At 50.4% G+C, this 13,738-nt stretch overlaps 1 protein-coding gene across 3 annotated transcripts in view; it reads right to left on the bottom strand.

Annotated features, from left to right (window-relative positions):
- Positions 1-5,047: 5,047 nt before the first annotated feature.
- The window catches only part of Wasf2 (WASP family member 2), an 83,618-nt gene continuing 74,927 nt past the window's right edge, over positions 5,048-13,738 (bottom strand). For all 3 annotated transcript variants that reach the window (XM_087215470.1, XM_021263149.2, XM_004850716.4), the window contains exons 7-9: positions 12,653-12,808; positions 10,064-10,557; positions 5,048-9,088 (exon numbers count right to left, since the gene is read on the bottom strand). In XM_087215470.1, the coding sequence (XP_087071596.1) occupies positions 8,931-9,088; positions 10,064-10,557; positions 12,653-12,808 (808 nt within the window). In that variant the 3' untranslated portion in view covers positions 5,048-8,930. The remainder of the gene's footprint in view (positions 9,089-10,063; positions 10,558-12,652; positions 12,809-13,738) is intronic.

Here is a 13,738-nt window from a genome sequence, read left to right as displayed (position 1 = left end):
TCTTCCAGCCTCTTCTGGCTTCTGCCAGCTTTCCAACCCTGATGCCTGATCACACCCAGCTAGAGGCCAGGAGGGGGAGCTGGGCAGCAGGCTCCCTGAGTTGGGGGAGCCAGGGGCTCCTTTCCTGCAGGGCTAAGCCCTTGGATGGGGCTGGGGTCTATTCCCCTCCCTTCTCCCCTGATCCTGTGTGGGCGAAGTGGGGCATCCCTGAGCACCAATCCCCCACTGGGGCCATGACTGACTCTCTCTGCAATAAGTGTGGAGACAGCAGCTATTAATATAAGATGAGTTCACGGGCTTGCAGCTTCTGCAGGCTGGAAAACAGGCTCCCGGGGCCGGGGGCTGCGGCAAGGCTCGTCTGTCAGATTCCCTCCTGGAGCCTAGAGCCTGCCAGCCCCATATCCCAAGCTCCTCCTGTGAGCTGAGACCTGTGAGCACAAGGGCACATCCAAATGGGGACACCCAGGCACACACGAGCATGGGCACCGCACAGCTGTTCAGACACCACACACATGCACACGCATACAGACATGCATGTAGACCTAGATGCATCTGCATCTACACACTAGTGCATGCACACTCATGCACACAGGTACATCATTACAACGTGTACACAGACATCAACTTTATGTGCACATGAACACATGCTGGAACATGCACTTAAATCTATGTGCATGCTCTTGCATGTTATACACAGACTCACCCTTGTATAGCAGCCCAGACATGCCGTACCATCACACACTCACATACACACAGATACAAACCTGCACAACAGATGGTATCTAGTCATGTATACACAGCTGCACACAGTATACACATACTCACACATGCTCCCTGCCTGCTGCTGTCAGTACTCAGCAATCATGGATCCACCTGCTGACCATAGATTTCCAGCACCACAGGCTGGCTCAGCCTCCTAGCCCTGCCTTTCCTCTACCCCAGCCTCATGACAGGCAGCTCCTGTTCCTGCCAACCCCACACCTGCCTTTGGCTTCCCACTCCCTGGGGGTCCCTAGGTCCGTTTTTTTTTGGTACCAGGGATCGAACTCGGGTCCTTCCACTTGCAAGGCAGGCTGTGGAACCACTGAGCTAAATCCCCAGCCCAGTCCCTAGATCCTTGATTAGCCCCTTCGATAATTGGCCACCAGCCCCTTGATTTTGCTGCAGGCTTTCTTGGGAGCTGGGAGAAAGAGGCTGCAAATTGGCCAAGCAGGATGGGTCTAGGGAATAGAGCGCACACAGGGATGAGGCGGAGGTGCTGTGGAGTCAGGCGAGGCACTCCGCATGCCAGGATTGGGAGGGCATTGCTGACTCATGTGCACTGTCATATAAAGGTACTCCTCCACACACATGTACACACTCACCACTCTCGTCCGGGCATGTTTTACCCCTCAGCACACTAGTGCACACGAACATTTGCATACATCCAAGCACATTCAGTGAACACCCCAGTTATGTCTGCAAGCAAAACTTTACATGCACATGAAGTCACCTGTCAGATAAGCAGACACCATTCACACATGTACATCCACAGGGGCCACAGGTGTGGCTCAGCAGTACAGCACGTGCTTAATCACATGCAAGGCTCAATCCCCAGCATCGAATAAATACATACATGGAAAAAGACACCATACACACAAACACAGGCTTGCAAACACACACATGTACATCCTCTACATCCCTACAGGTCTCCTAAGTATACTTGTAGGCATGCATGAACATACATCCACATGTGGGAATGCACACATAGAGCCCATACACACATGTATTCACCACTCAAGTATGTGCATATCTTTTATTTTTTTTGGTACCAGGGATTGAACTTGGGTCCTTGTGCTTGTGAGGCAGGCGCCAGAACCACTGAACTAAATCCCAGGCCCTGTGCATATCTTGATGAACAAGCTACCAAGTGGCCACAGGCTTGAGAGAAGACCCTTTAGCCTGTTTTTGGTTTTGTATAAAAGAAAGTAAAGGTAGCCAGATGTAGTGGTATATGCCACAGTCCCAACAATACGGGAATCTGAGGCAGGAGGATTTGAGCCCAGCCTGGCAACTGAGCAACTAAGGGAGACCTTGTCTTAATATAAAAATATTTAAAAAGGGATAGGGATGTAGCTCAGTGTGAGGGCCCTGAGTTCAATCTGATACCACATACACACAAAGAAGTAAACAAGCAAGGACGCTGGAGGTTTGCTCAGTCTATTGACAGGGCTGGGAAGGGGTGGAACCCACCCAGGTCCTAAGTTGCCTTTTCTAAGCCTCTATGCTGACTACTCCAGCATGGATGTCCCCTGGGAAACCCCCAAGGCTTCAGGCAGCCACAGAGACCTTGTGAGGTCTTGCAGACTGAAAATCAGAGACCCTAGTGTTAGCCTTTATAGCTCCAGTCCATCTCAGCTCTGGGCCCAAGTCCAGATATTTTGCTATCTGGGGTATTAGAAAGATTTTTACTTCTATGCCTGTGTTTGTTGTGGTAGTGGTGGTTGTGGTTATTTGAGATACGATCTCCCTATGTTGTTCAGGCTAGCCTTGAACTTACTATGTAGCCCAGGCTGACTTTGAACTTAGGAGATCCTCCTGCCTCTGCCTCCTGAATGCTGGGATTACAGGCCATGTGCCACCACACCTGGCTTTACTTCCATGTCTGCTGCTAGCTTGCTGGGTGACTTTGGACAAATTGCTGTTCCTCTCTGTGCCTCACATCCTCATCTGTAAAAGAAGAATAAAAGGCCTTGGGTGATCTTTCCAACTCTGTCCAGAGGAGTTCAGAGTCAGGCTGTTCATGATTGTGTGCTATGCACACGCGCGCGTGCACACACACACACACACACACGAGTGCAGTGTCAGGTCCCAAGATGGTGAGACATTAAAGTGGAGGGGCCCCACTCATCGTCACATCAATTCCTTGCTGAACACATTGAGGAGGCCAAGGCCCAGAGAAGGAGTAGCAAGGTGGGAACTGGAAGAGCCTGCCTCTAATTTCAGCCGGCAGGTCTGCTCCTCTTCGAGGTGTGCGGCACCAGAAGCACATGTGCGCAGTTTCCTGGTCAGGCCGGGGTGGCTGCTGGCTGGCGTGGGTGTCTATGGTCAACCCTTTGTGCCAAATCCTGCCTGCCCGCCTCTCACCATGAGATTGAAAATTCTACCTTGAAAAATTCCCTGGGAGGGCCGGGGATTTAGCTCAGTGGTATGCCTGCCTTGAAAGCCCAAGGTCCCGAGTTCAATCCCCAGTACCGGAAAAAAAATTCCCTGGGATGTTAAAGGGTGTTTTATCCTTAAGATTCCCCCTCTAGAATCTCACCCCCTGGGGCTCTGAGGCAGCACTTAAAACTGTTCCTACCCTTAGACAGAGGGAGCTGGGTGCTGACCACCCTGAGGAACTTCAGGAAATGGTGCCAGGTTGCCCTGGCCACCCGGTGGCCAGGAGGGGGCAGTGAGCAACTGGCAGAGGCAGTGAGCAGGGAGGGGTGGCTCTGGAGGACTGTGTGTGAGGTTTGCCTGCAATTATGTGTTCCTGTAACTGTATGCTGATTTGTGTCCTTGTTTACACAAGGGCAGGGTCTGTGCATGATGTGTCCCTGGGCCTGGGTTGTGTGCCACGCACACACCCTGCATATGTACAAAAACATGCACAAATGAACATCCACTTGTGTGTACTGGATAGGGTGTGTCTGTGTGAAGCCCTAGACCATAATTCGTGAGTCTGCTTTGTCTCCAGGTAGCTGAGGGTGCAGGCTACTTCCCCTCCAAAAGTCTAGGGCCTTCAGTGGAGTTCGCTTGATTTCAAAGAGCAAAAATAACCCCACCTGTTACTGCACCAGGGGGTAAAACCAGGCACCAGGGGCTGAGGCTGCTAACAGGAAACCCTGCACATGCCCCTACCACAGTTAGGACCTCCATGCTAGATGAAGACTGTTAAAAGACAGACTAGGCGTGGGCTGCTTCTGGTCAGCTATGTGATCTTAGACCTCTGTGAATCTATTTTCTCTTGTGTGAAACGGAGGACCCCTGACTCTAAACACCTCTGGCAGGTGGTGGGCACTCAGTAAATGCTCATTCTAAGATTAGCCCAAAGAGGTGGAGTGATGTGCACAGGGTCACGGCTCCCAAGTGGCGGGACCAGAATTCAAGCACTGGCCTCTCACTTCTCAGAACCACATTCCTTCCCTCCAATTCCCTAGCAAGGGCGGCTCCCAACACCACCATTTTGTCTTCTGCCAGGGCGGCTGTCTGGCTGCCTGTCAGTCACTGGCCTCAGGCAGCCAAGTGCTGACTAAACACAGCCCTGAGCAGGAGGGTGGGGCGGAGGGGCTCTGCAGGGTGAGCAGGCTCCACACCCCCTCCTCTGCATCCCCACCTCCAATGATGAGCTCAGAGTGGCTGGCGCAGCAGTTGCTGACAATTCAAAACTTCTATTCCCTCTCCTGGGACACCAGTGGGTGACTGTCTCTCTGCACAGCAGGCATGACCTAGAGTCACCAACCCTGCTCCCGCCCCTCTCCTGAGGGCCACCCCACTGCATCTGCTGGGCCCAGAACTGGGTGTCTGCTCATAAATTACCCCCAGGGACAGTTACCAGCAGCAGCTGTGCTCTGAACAACCGTTGCTTCCTGGGTAGGTCATTTTTTTGGGTCAGAATCTAAACCCAGCCCCCCTGCCTTCTCCAGGCAGGAGAGGGGGCGTGCAGCAGCCTGAACCTTTTATTGGATTCCATTGTAAATCGTTCTATTTAAGGTAAGTTGCTTGGGCCTGAGAGGCAGACAAGATGCCGGCCAGATGTTGGGAGGCAGCATCAGCATTCAGTCTGTGTTCCTCTCCTGCCTAGTGCAAGGCAGCCTGTCTCCCCGGCCCCAGCACAAACCCTTCCTCCTAAGGGAGGGAATGTGGGAGTTGGGGCCTTGGGTCCCCCAACCTAGATCTCCACCCAGGAGTCTGCTGCCTTTTAAGCCCACTGGGCTAGACCCAGCTCTGGAGCCCCAACATCATCAGTGGCTATCAGTATTGCCCTTCTAATTTCTGTGAAAAACACACACACACCAGAGGTGGCTGAGTGGCTATAGAGATTTTATCAAATTATTGAAAATGTTGGCATTTCAGTGTTCATGTGTATATACAAAATAGTTACACAGAACCTTCAGGTCACTAGGGTACAAATGTACACACAGGAGCCTGGCAGGGAACCCAATGAGAGAAGATTTGGAGCTGCAGGGCTTTAGAAAATTGGATGTCTTTCTGAGGGTCTGAAGAGTAGGGCAGAAGAAGAAAAGGTCATTTCAGGGATTTCACTTAACCCCATTGCTCAGATTTCTAACTGAAGAGTCCCTTTCTCAGCCTTGGGAAAGGGGCCTATTTTCAGAAGGTATCCCCACTAGAGATTTTCTCACTCTCTAAAATTCTGATGTGGCAAACACACCCAACAACCAACTGGAATATGTCCTTATAAATATATTTATATAAGAGAAAACAAGGCACTTTGGGAGCATTACAGCTTACTCGCCTACATGTACATCTTTCTAGACAGAAAGTAAAAATTGGTTAGTTTCTCAAGTGAATTAACTGAATAAAGTTAATACAGTAACAGAATTGTTCCCTAGCCCTTACTGAGGCACTATTAGAGTGAACATGGCAGGAGGCACAGAGCGAGGCACTTTTCTGTGTGACATCTGGTCCCAGGTCAGCCGGACCCCAGCAGAGCTCAAAGCCTGACGCCCCCAGGAAGGCTGACATCTCTCCTGAGCGGAAGCGCCTTGCCCTGGCGCACTGCCTCCCTCCCCAGGCCCTGAGGTCAGGTGAGGGACTGCAGCGGGAGGAAGTCCTAGAGCACAGCAGGGACACGGTGGGAATGCTTAAGCAGGGTCACCAAAGCCACAGAGACCTCAATCTGTCCAAGCTGGCGCTGCAGAGTCGGAGGATCGGCGCCACGGGAAGAGATTTCACATTAGCCCTGACAACACCGCCTCAGCTCTGCGGTGACATTGCCCAGGGTCGTTTCTGAGGGCACTCGAGCTTCCACTGGAAGCAAGCTGGAGCTTGGGCCAGCTGCTCTGAGCCTCCAAGGGACCCCCCTCAACCCACTCCTTTGGAATGAAATCATCTCATGACAAAGGCAAAGCCACAAGTCACTTCTGACACTGCCGATTGGAAGCTGTGTCCCTGGGTCCCTGGGCCACAGCATTCGGGGGGCAGGTCCCCTGGGCCGAGCAGACCAGGAAGGGAGGTGGCTCCTTGGCTTCGGTGCTTAAGAGTCCTTATGGGCCATTGTTCCATTCTCCTACCAACCTCGGCCCAGTTTAAATAATCACTAAACTTTGCATTCTACAATTACAGGATTCCAAAAACACATGCCTACCTGCATTGGGTCCTTTATCATCTTAAAGGGCTCTGGATTTAAAGCACTTTTTTTTTTTTGTACACATATGCATAGTAGAGCCCAGAGAGCCTCTCAGCTGACTGGGTCCCCAGCCCCCCGAGCTGAGGAAGCTTCGCAAGGCCCGCTGCTACAAAGTGCCGAGCTTGGCTGCATGGATTTTAATGAGAGCGTCAGGCAGAGCTGGGCTGTTGCTCTCCGGGACTCGCAGATCATTACCAAACCAGCTGTAGGATGAGAACACAGCACATCGAAACCCTAGGAGGTCACTGAGCTAATGATCTAATCCTACCTTCCGAAGGCAGAGCCCCTCCCCACCTCCTCCTGCCCCCAGCCCTTTTCACGGTGGACTCTGTCCATTCCAGAAACCAGGCCAACACCGCCCCCTTCAAGGTCAGAGCGAAATGATAGTGAGTGGCTCTGGCTCCCCCTTTTCAGGAAAGAGGAGGATGGGGCTAATTTAGTCAAACCCATTAGGTCCAAACCCTGGCCTGGCCAGGCCCCAGGACGCCTATTTGGGGGAACCACTGCACTCCACCTGTCTCTCTAGCCACTGCCGGGGCACCTTCAACAGCCATTTCAGGGTTCTGATGAAAGCACCTTCAGCTTCTGAAGTGCAGGTGGGAGGCCCTGGTGTGCTCAGCATGAAGCTGGGTGCCAAGCCCTGTGCTAATGTAGGGAGTGGGAAGAGGGCGCATTCTAGAGTAGCCATGGCAGGAGGACCTGCTGGCATCTGCAGGCTCAGTATGCACATCCCAAGTTTAAGAAAGGAGGCAGAGAGAGGCATTCAGCAAGGGGAGGCAGCAGTGCTCACGATTATACTCTCCTCAAGCCGGAGGGGTTTACAAGGGCTTTGGCAATTACTACAACCATTTGCTGTGCTGGGGAGAGACAGATTCTGTTTCCCTTTGTTTCAGGCTCTGAAAGCCAGAGAAGCCAGGAGAAGCTGATTTCAGCATAAGAGCCTATACAATAGTTAGGGCAGAAGAGAAGGAACCTTGCTGTTGGCCAGAGCTGACCAATTTTTTCCTGAATAACAGCACCTGTATATTAGCTCTGGGAAGAGGCGAGGGGGAACTAACATCACCATGTGCAGTAACAGGGGAGACAAGAAGAGGACCCTGAGTTGCTCTGCCTTTCAGTCCTCTTCACGATGCCAGGTCACCCCAGGCAGGTACCTGCGGCAGCTGCCAGCCTGAGGGACTGAAGTTTCTATAGCTGGCAGAACTTATGCTTAAACTGAGGAAATAAAAGGGGGAGGAGCTGCAGTGGAATTGAAAACAGCATCTGTCAAAACTGCCTGGCCTCTTCCTTTTCTCCCTACTTCTGGTCTCCTAGAAGCTCAGCTCCTAGGCACATGTCTGGCTGGTGATAGAAGGCAACAAAGGGTTATGAGAGAGGCTATGAAGGTCTGAGTAGCACTGACAGAGCTGGCACAGGCCTAAGCCCTCCAACTGGGACCCCCCGCCTATGGGGAAGTCTGGAGTAGCACAGAGCCAAGACTGCTCTGCCCAGACTTCAGTAGGTGCCCATTATTTGGTCCCAGAAAACACAGGTGACTTGGAATCAGGAAGACTGGGCTCTTGCTCTGTCACTATCCAACTGTGTGACCTTGTGCAAGTCACTTCCCATCTCTAGGCCTCAGCATCTTTTTTTTTGGTACCGGGGATCAAACTCGGGTCCTTGTGCTTGCAAGGCAGGCAGTGGAACCACTGAGCTAAATCCCCAGCCCTAGGCCTCAGCATCTTTAAGAAGGTAGGACCAAAGGAGTTCCATCATCCTCTCAATCCTGCACTTCCAAGTCTCTAAGCTTTGCTCCTGACAGCTGGCAGAGGTCCAGGTCTCTGTGTGCCAGGGCTGGTTTGGTCATGGATATCAGAGGTCAGAACTGGGCTGTGTGGTCTACAGGTACCTAGGAAGGAGGGAGGGAGGGGCATCTGAAGGGCACCCAAACACCATACTGAGTAAGGGAGAGTCAGGGAAGGAGACCACAGCCTCAGCCTTCAGAAAGGCATCACTTCTGGGCAGAGGGTGAGATATTCTTTAGTGGCCTGATGCCTCTTGGAGCAAAAGGCAGCCCCACCCTGCTGATTAGGGTGGAGGGTAGGGCAGAGAGGTGTGGCAGCCTGGCTTGGGGGCACTCAGCCTGCTACCCTTTCAAGGCTGTGTCCTCATAGGACCAGACGATGGGTGGCATGATTTGAAACAGTAGAGGTCAAGGATTTGGGGAAAAGGTCACAACTGAAAATGGCTCCAGGGGAAGGCTCTATTTCCAATTGAATCCCTATCAGAGGGATCTGCTTTCGGGTTTTCCCTTCCTTTCACTACTTTCACTTGAAAGGAAGAGGGAACAGCTTAGCTATGAAACCTCTGGACCCCTTGGGCCTCACAACGGGGAGAGGAAATACATGTTCATTTGGAGGAAGTACTTGGATACGTCTTTGGTTGCTTCAGAAAAGGCTTTGGCCCCTTGAAATTATTTTCCTCCCCATGGGACTACTGGGATAGGTATCAAAGAAGGCAGGCAGGAAGGAAAATAAAAGGAGGTGGGCAACAGGCAGAGTTAATCGGACCAGTCGTCTTCATCAAACTCAGAGGAGTCATCTTCTGAGTCGCTGTACTCAACAGCAATGCGACGTGACAAGATGGTGGCCACATCGTTACCCACGACATCGTGCTTCTCTTGCTCCCGCTGCTCTTCAACCCTGCGCAGCTGAAAGCCTGAGGGCAGAGAAGAAGGGTTGAGAAAGGCATGTCCTAAACACTGAGCAAGAATCTACCTAACACTGAATAAGGGCAGTGGTCACTTTTGGGAGAGGATTGGAAAGGATAGAGAAAAAGAAGGCCCCTCTAGGAAAGCCAAGAGGGAAAAGGCATTATAGGAAGAGAAGGAAAGATGGGTTTTAATGAACTGGTGTCCTGGTGTTGAACGTGCCTGAAAGGCTTGAAGCCTGCCCTTCTTCTGGCTGTTGAACATGGCAGTTTCTCACAAGGCTTTGAGCAGGGAGTGACCCACCTACCCACCCAGCAAGTGCTCAGTCGGCCCAAGTCTACTGACTGTATTGGGGTTCAGCAGCTCTGGACTGTCTCCTCTAAATCACAAGTTTCTTGAGGGTCACAAGTAGCTACTCTTAACTCCATGGGACCAGACGTGGCCTGGTCAGAAAGAGAATAAATGCTTCAGGAAGGTGAGATGGTGATAGGGAGGGATGGAAAGGGGGATAAATGAAGGGAAGAGAAAAGAGGAAAACGGAATTGAAGGAAAAGGAGTAAGAGAAAGTGGGGAGAAAAGAGGGCAGAAGGAGGAAGGATACAATAGGCTGCACAGTGGAGAATGACAGTCTAGCTGAAGGAGTACCCGCTGGGACAGTGATTCTTGTTTTTTTCTGGGTACCTTTTGAGTATCTGATAAGGAAAAATGCATGCAAAGAAATACAAAGCACAAATTTTCAAGGCGTTCCAAGATCTTAGGTTAAGACATCTTTACTTTAGACCAATGTGGAAAGAAATCTCAAACTGTATTTTCAGGGTAAAGTCTTTTTTAGGCTTCTCAGAGGCCTAAGGTTCCACTATCTCCTCACTCAGTGAAGGCTATTCTCTGGGAAAGGCACAGAGCCCCTCTTCCCAGCCTCCAGTCAGTCATCCCAGCTTCAGAAAGATAAGGCTCCATGGTCCCAGACCCACACTGGAATTTACCTTGACGGATGGCAGAAAGCAGGTCGCTACGGGCATCGCTCACGGCAGGCAAGGAGGACTTGGGCTTGGAGGCATCAGAAAGCGGTGGTGGTGGTACAGCAGGCTGGCCATCCCCACCACTGAAGGGGAGAGGTGGGGGCCCTGGAGGGGGTGGAGGAGGTGGCGGGGGAGGCACTCCTCCACCTGGTTGGGACATGGGAGGTGGTGGGAGAGTTGGGTAGTCAGCTGCTGGTGGTGGTGGAGGAGGTGGAGGAGCAGCAAAATCAGGGTGAGGTGGAAAAGATGGGGGTGAAGGTGGTGGAGGGGTTTCTGGAGACCCAAATGCCATGGCTGGTGGTGGAGGTGGAGGTGGCGGGGCTGGTGGTGAAGCAAATCCAGGTTTGGGACCTGGTGGAGAGCCCAGAGGAGGCGCTGGGGGTGGATGGCTCGGGCTGACTACACTGGACCTTTTGGGGGCAGCCAGAACAGATCCTCTTTGGTTGTCTGCTGGGTAGCTACAAGGCGAAAAAAAAGAGACCCACTATCACTCAGTATGCAAACCCCCACCCAGAGACAGGCTTATCTAGAAGCTTAGGCTTCTCTTGATTGACTGGCATTTCACTTTGCTAAAAACAAAAAGAAAGACCCAGGAATGGTCAGAACAGACCAACAAGAAAATGGGTATCTTCGTAAGGTAACGAGCTGAGGAGTATAACAAGAAACAGAAGAGGGCCGGGGATTTAGCTCAGTGGTTTTGCCGCCTGCTGCACAAGTGCAAGGACCAATCCCCGGTACCAAAAAAAAAAAAAAAAAAAAAAAGGAAGAAAACTACCTGGAAGAAGTGAACTTGGGACTCTCCTATCAGGCAATGGCTAACTGAGACATCTCTTAGGTCTTTCTCTAACCTTAGCTCTCCAGGGAAAAGCACTGACCCCCTCTCTGGAGGACTAGCCCATGGGCACTTGCCAGTTTAAGCCTGAAGACAGGACTAAGAATGTATATAAGAAAGAAACAGAATGAAAATTTAAATACCACCCACTCACTGGGCTCTGTTTCTCAAGCAATTAACATTCACCAGATCTGGTGAGGGCAGAAAAATCCACAACCAGCTGACCAGCCCTGAGTAGTATAGAGATTTAGGTGCACGCATCTGAGGGGCTGAGAATAGGAAATGCACGTGCCACTGACTCTTGACCCAGGTTTGAGACATGATTAAGGCTCTACTTCTCCTGGGATCAGATTTGTGTAGGTGCAGCTGCAAGACTCAAGCTACATGTGAAGCTGAAGATTTTCTTCTTCCACCTTTGCATCTGCCCTGCTCTAACATCTATTCCTCAGAAAAGCATCCATCTTGGAATTTTCCACAGACCTTCAAGCCTTAGCTGCTTCTAACAGGGCAACCAACAGGAAATGATTTGGGAGGCAGAAGGAGATTTGGGATTAGTGGTTTCAAGGTCCAAGAAGAATGAGGGTAGAGGCGGAGGACAGCACTGCTTTAGGTCTCTGTCTGAGGGGGCCTCAACATATGCAGTCACTAATTAAACAGTGTCCAAGGAGAAAAGTGCACCTTTCAAAGCTCTCATTTGTCAGGCATCAGAAAAGAAAAGAGTAACTGCAAGAAAACACTGCAATCTGAACAGTTCTTCAACCTCTTTTCAGCCATTATAGGCAATCCTCTGAACACCTCTGCCTGGGACAATGATAAGTATCAAAACAGACAGGTTCTAAGTTTCATCCCTCTCCCCCCTGGTTTCATTCTTTTTGGAAAAGTCCACCCAGCAGTGAAATTAACCCAGAGGCAATGAGAGAGAGAGAAGTGAAAATCTGCAAGGTTCTGGATCCAGGACAAAGTGTCTGCTGTTTGAAGGCTATGTCATTTCATACTGAGTTAAGGCTAAGTAAAAAAGTAAGGAGCTGGGCCTGGTGGCACAGGGCTGTAATCCTAGAACTCTGGAAGGCTGAGGCAGGAGGACTATGAATTCGAGCTCAGCCTGGGCAACTCAGTGACTTAGTGAGATCTTGGCTCAAAATAAAAAACAAAAATAAATGGGTTAGGGATGTAGCTCAGTGTAAAGGCTCTGGGTTCAATTCCCAATACCAGGACACACCCACAACCCCCAAAAAAGTTGGTGACTTCTTCTTCTTTTTTGGTACTGGGGATCGAACTCGGGACCTTATGCTTTTGAGGCAGGCAGCAGAACCACTGAGCTAAATCCCTGGCCCTGATGACTTCTATTTGTTCAGGGATAGGCAGAGTAGGGCAGTTAAGAACACAGTCCTAGGAATCAGACTGCCCAATCTGACTGCCTCTTGCTGGCTGTGTGGCCTTAAAGTTCACTGACCTCTCTGTACCTCACAGTTCACTCATCTGTAACATGGAGATAATAACAGTACCTATCTCAAGAGTATCACTGAGAGAATTAAGTAATGTACAGTATTCAGAACAATTCCTGGCATCTTGCAACACTTGATAAAGGTTAACTATTTTCATTATCTACAGTGGCATACATGCCTGAAGTTATTTTAGTAGTCCTGGTCTACAGTTTGAACTCTTATGTTGTTCCTGAGTGTTTAACCACCAGGACAGATGGAAGAGGTTTTGCCATTTACCTGAATTCTGCTGGTGGGGGAGGCAAGTTGTCCTCAGAGAAGGAAGGAGAAGGTGATGAGCCAGAGTCTGCCTGTGGTGGAGGTGGATAGCTGCCTGCATCCACATTTTCTACAGAGCCAATGCTGCCGTTCTGGTACACCAAGGCAGGTGAGTACCTGACAACAAATCCAAGGCCAACAAATCCAAGCTGTCATTGAAAGAGTCTCTTTTTTTCTTAAAATATACTACAAAAATGCTTTTGCTACACAAGCTATGAGAAAGAAAATAAGGAGATTCCTCACATATTTTCTGTTATACTGAAATTTTATTTGAGGGCTAAATATTCTACTTATCTTCCAGACGTTTCTGCCGGATTGTTTGTAATAATGGGATTCAACTGAGATCATCAAAACCCTGCTGTTTCTTTTCCGGTGCCTGCCTTGTGAAATCCAGCAGTTCTTTTAAATTCTCTCCCAGATGTGAGGTGCAGCTTTATACCTGACTCCCAAAGTCTGTCTGTGCAAAGGGTGAAGCCAAGCACCACAGGCTGGTGAGCTGCACACGTGACTGGCACACAGCCTGATTTTGAGGTCTGCAAGCCTCTGGAGTGCTGAAAGGCCAAGGAGGGATTTGATTGCAAAATCAAGCTAAGGATGAATGCAGGTTGCTGCGTGGTAGTAAATGTGGTCTCTGTGCCAGGTCTCTCTTACCAAACAAAATGAGCTGCCAATTAAAATAGGATATTGGGGGCTTGCCTCATGAAAACCTATCCCTCAGAGCACTGGGCCTTGGGTGAATTTGCTGTGGGTGAACATCAAAACTTCAAATAAGCACAAATGCACTTAGCAATAAGCCACCATATGAGCACAAATACACCCACCACATGAGCTTTACTCTACCTCACCTTCTTTCTACCACTGGGGTTTCTAAAGAACTCATCAAAAACAGATCGCAGGGAGAAGAGAGTTGGAGGGAACTAACTGAATCAAATGGTGCTCTGATGTGGAAAATCCCCAAAGCATGGAGCCCAGTAGGCTGGGCACTTCTCTTGACAGGTTCACCAACAAGCATGTCCAGATAAGACTAGCTGTGCAGCCCAACACCAA

The sequence above is a fragment of the Heterocephalus glaber genome, unplaced genomic scaffold (assembly GCF_053883595.1).
Source record: "Heterocephalus glaber isolate CG9 unplaced genomic scaffold, H.glaber_assembly_v1.0 deba00001452, whole genome shotgun sequence".
In the NCBI taxonomy this organism is placed as follows: Eukaryota; Metazoa; Chordata; class Mammalia; order Rodentia; family Bathyergidae; genus Heterocephalus; species Heterocephalus glaber.
The sequence above is the reverse complement of the archived record's forward strand: the minus strand, read 5'-3'. Positions and strand labels throughout refer to the sequence as shown.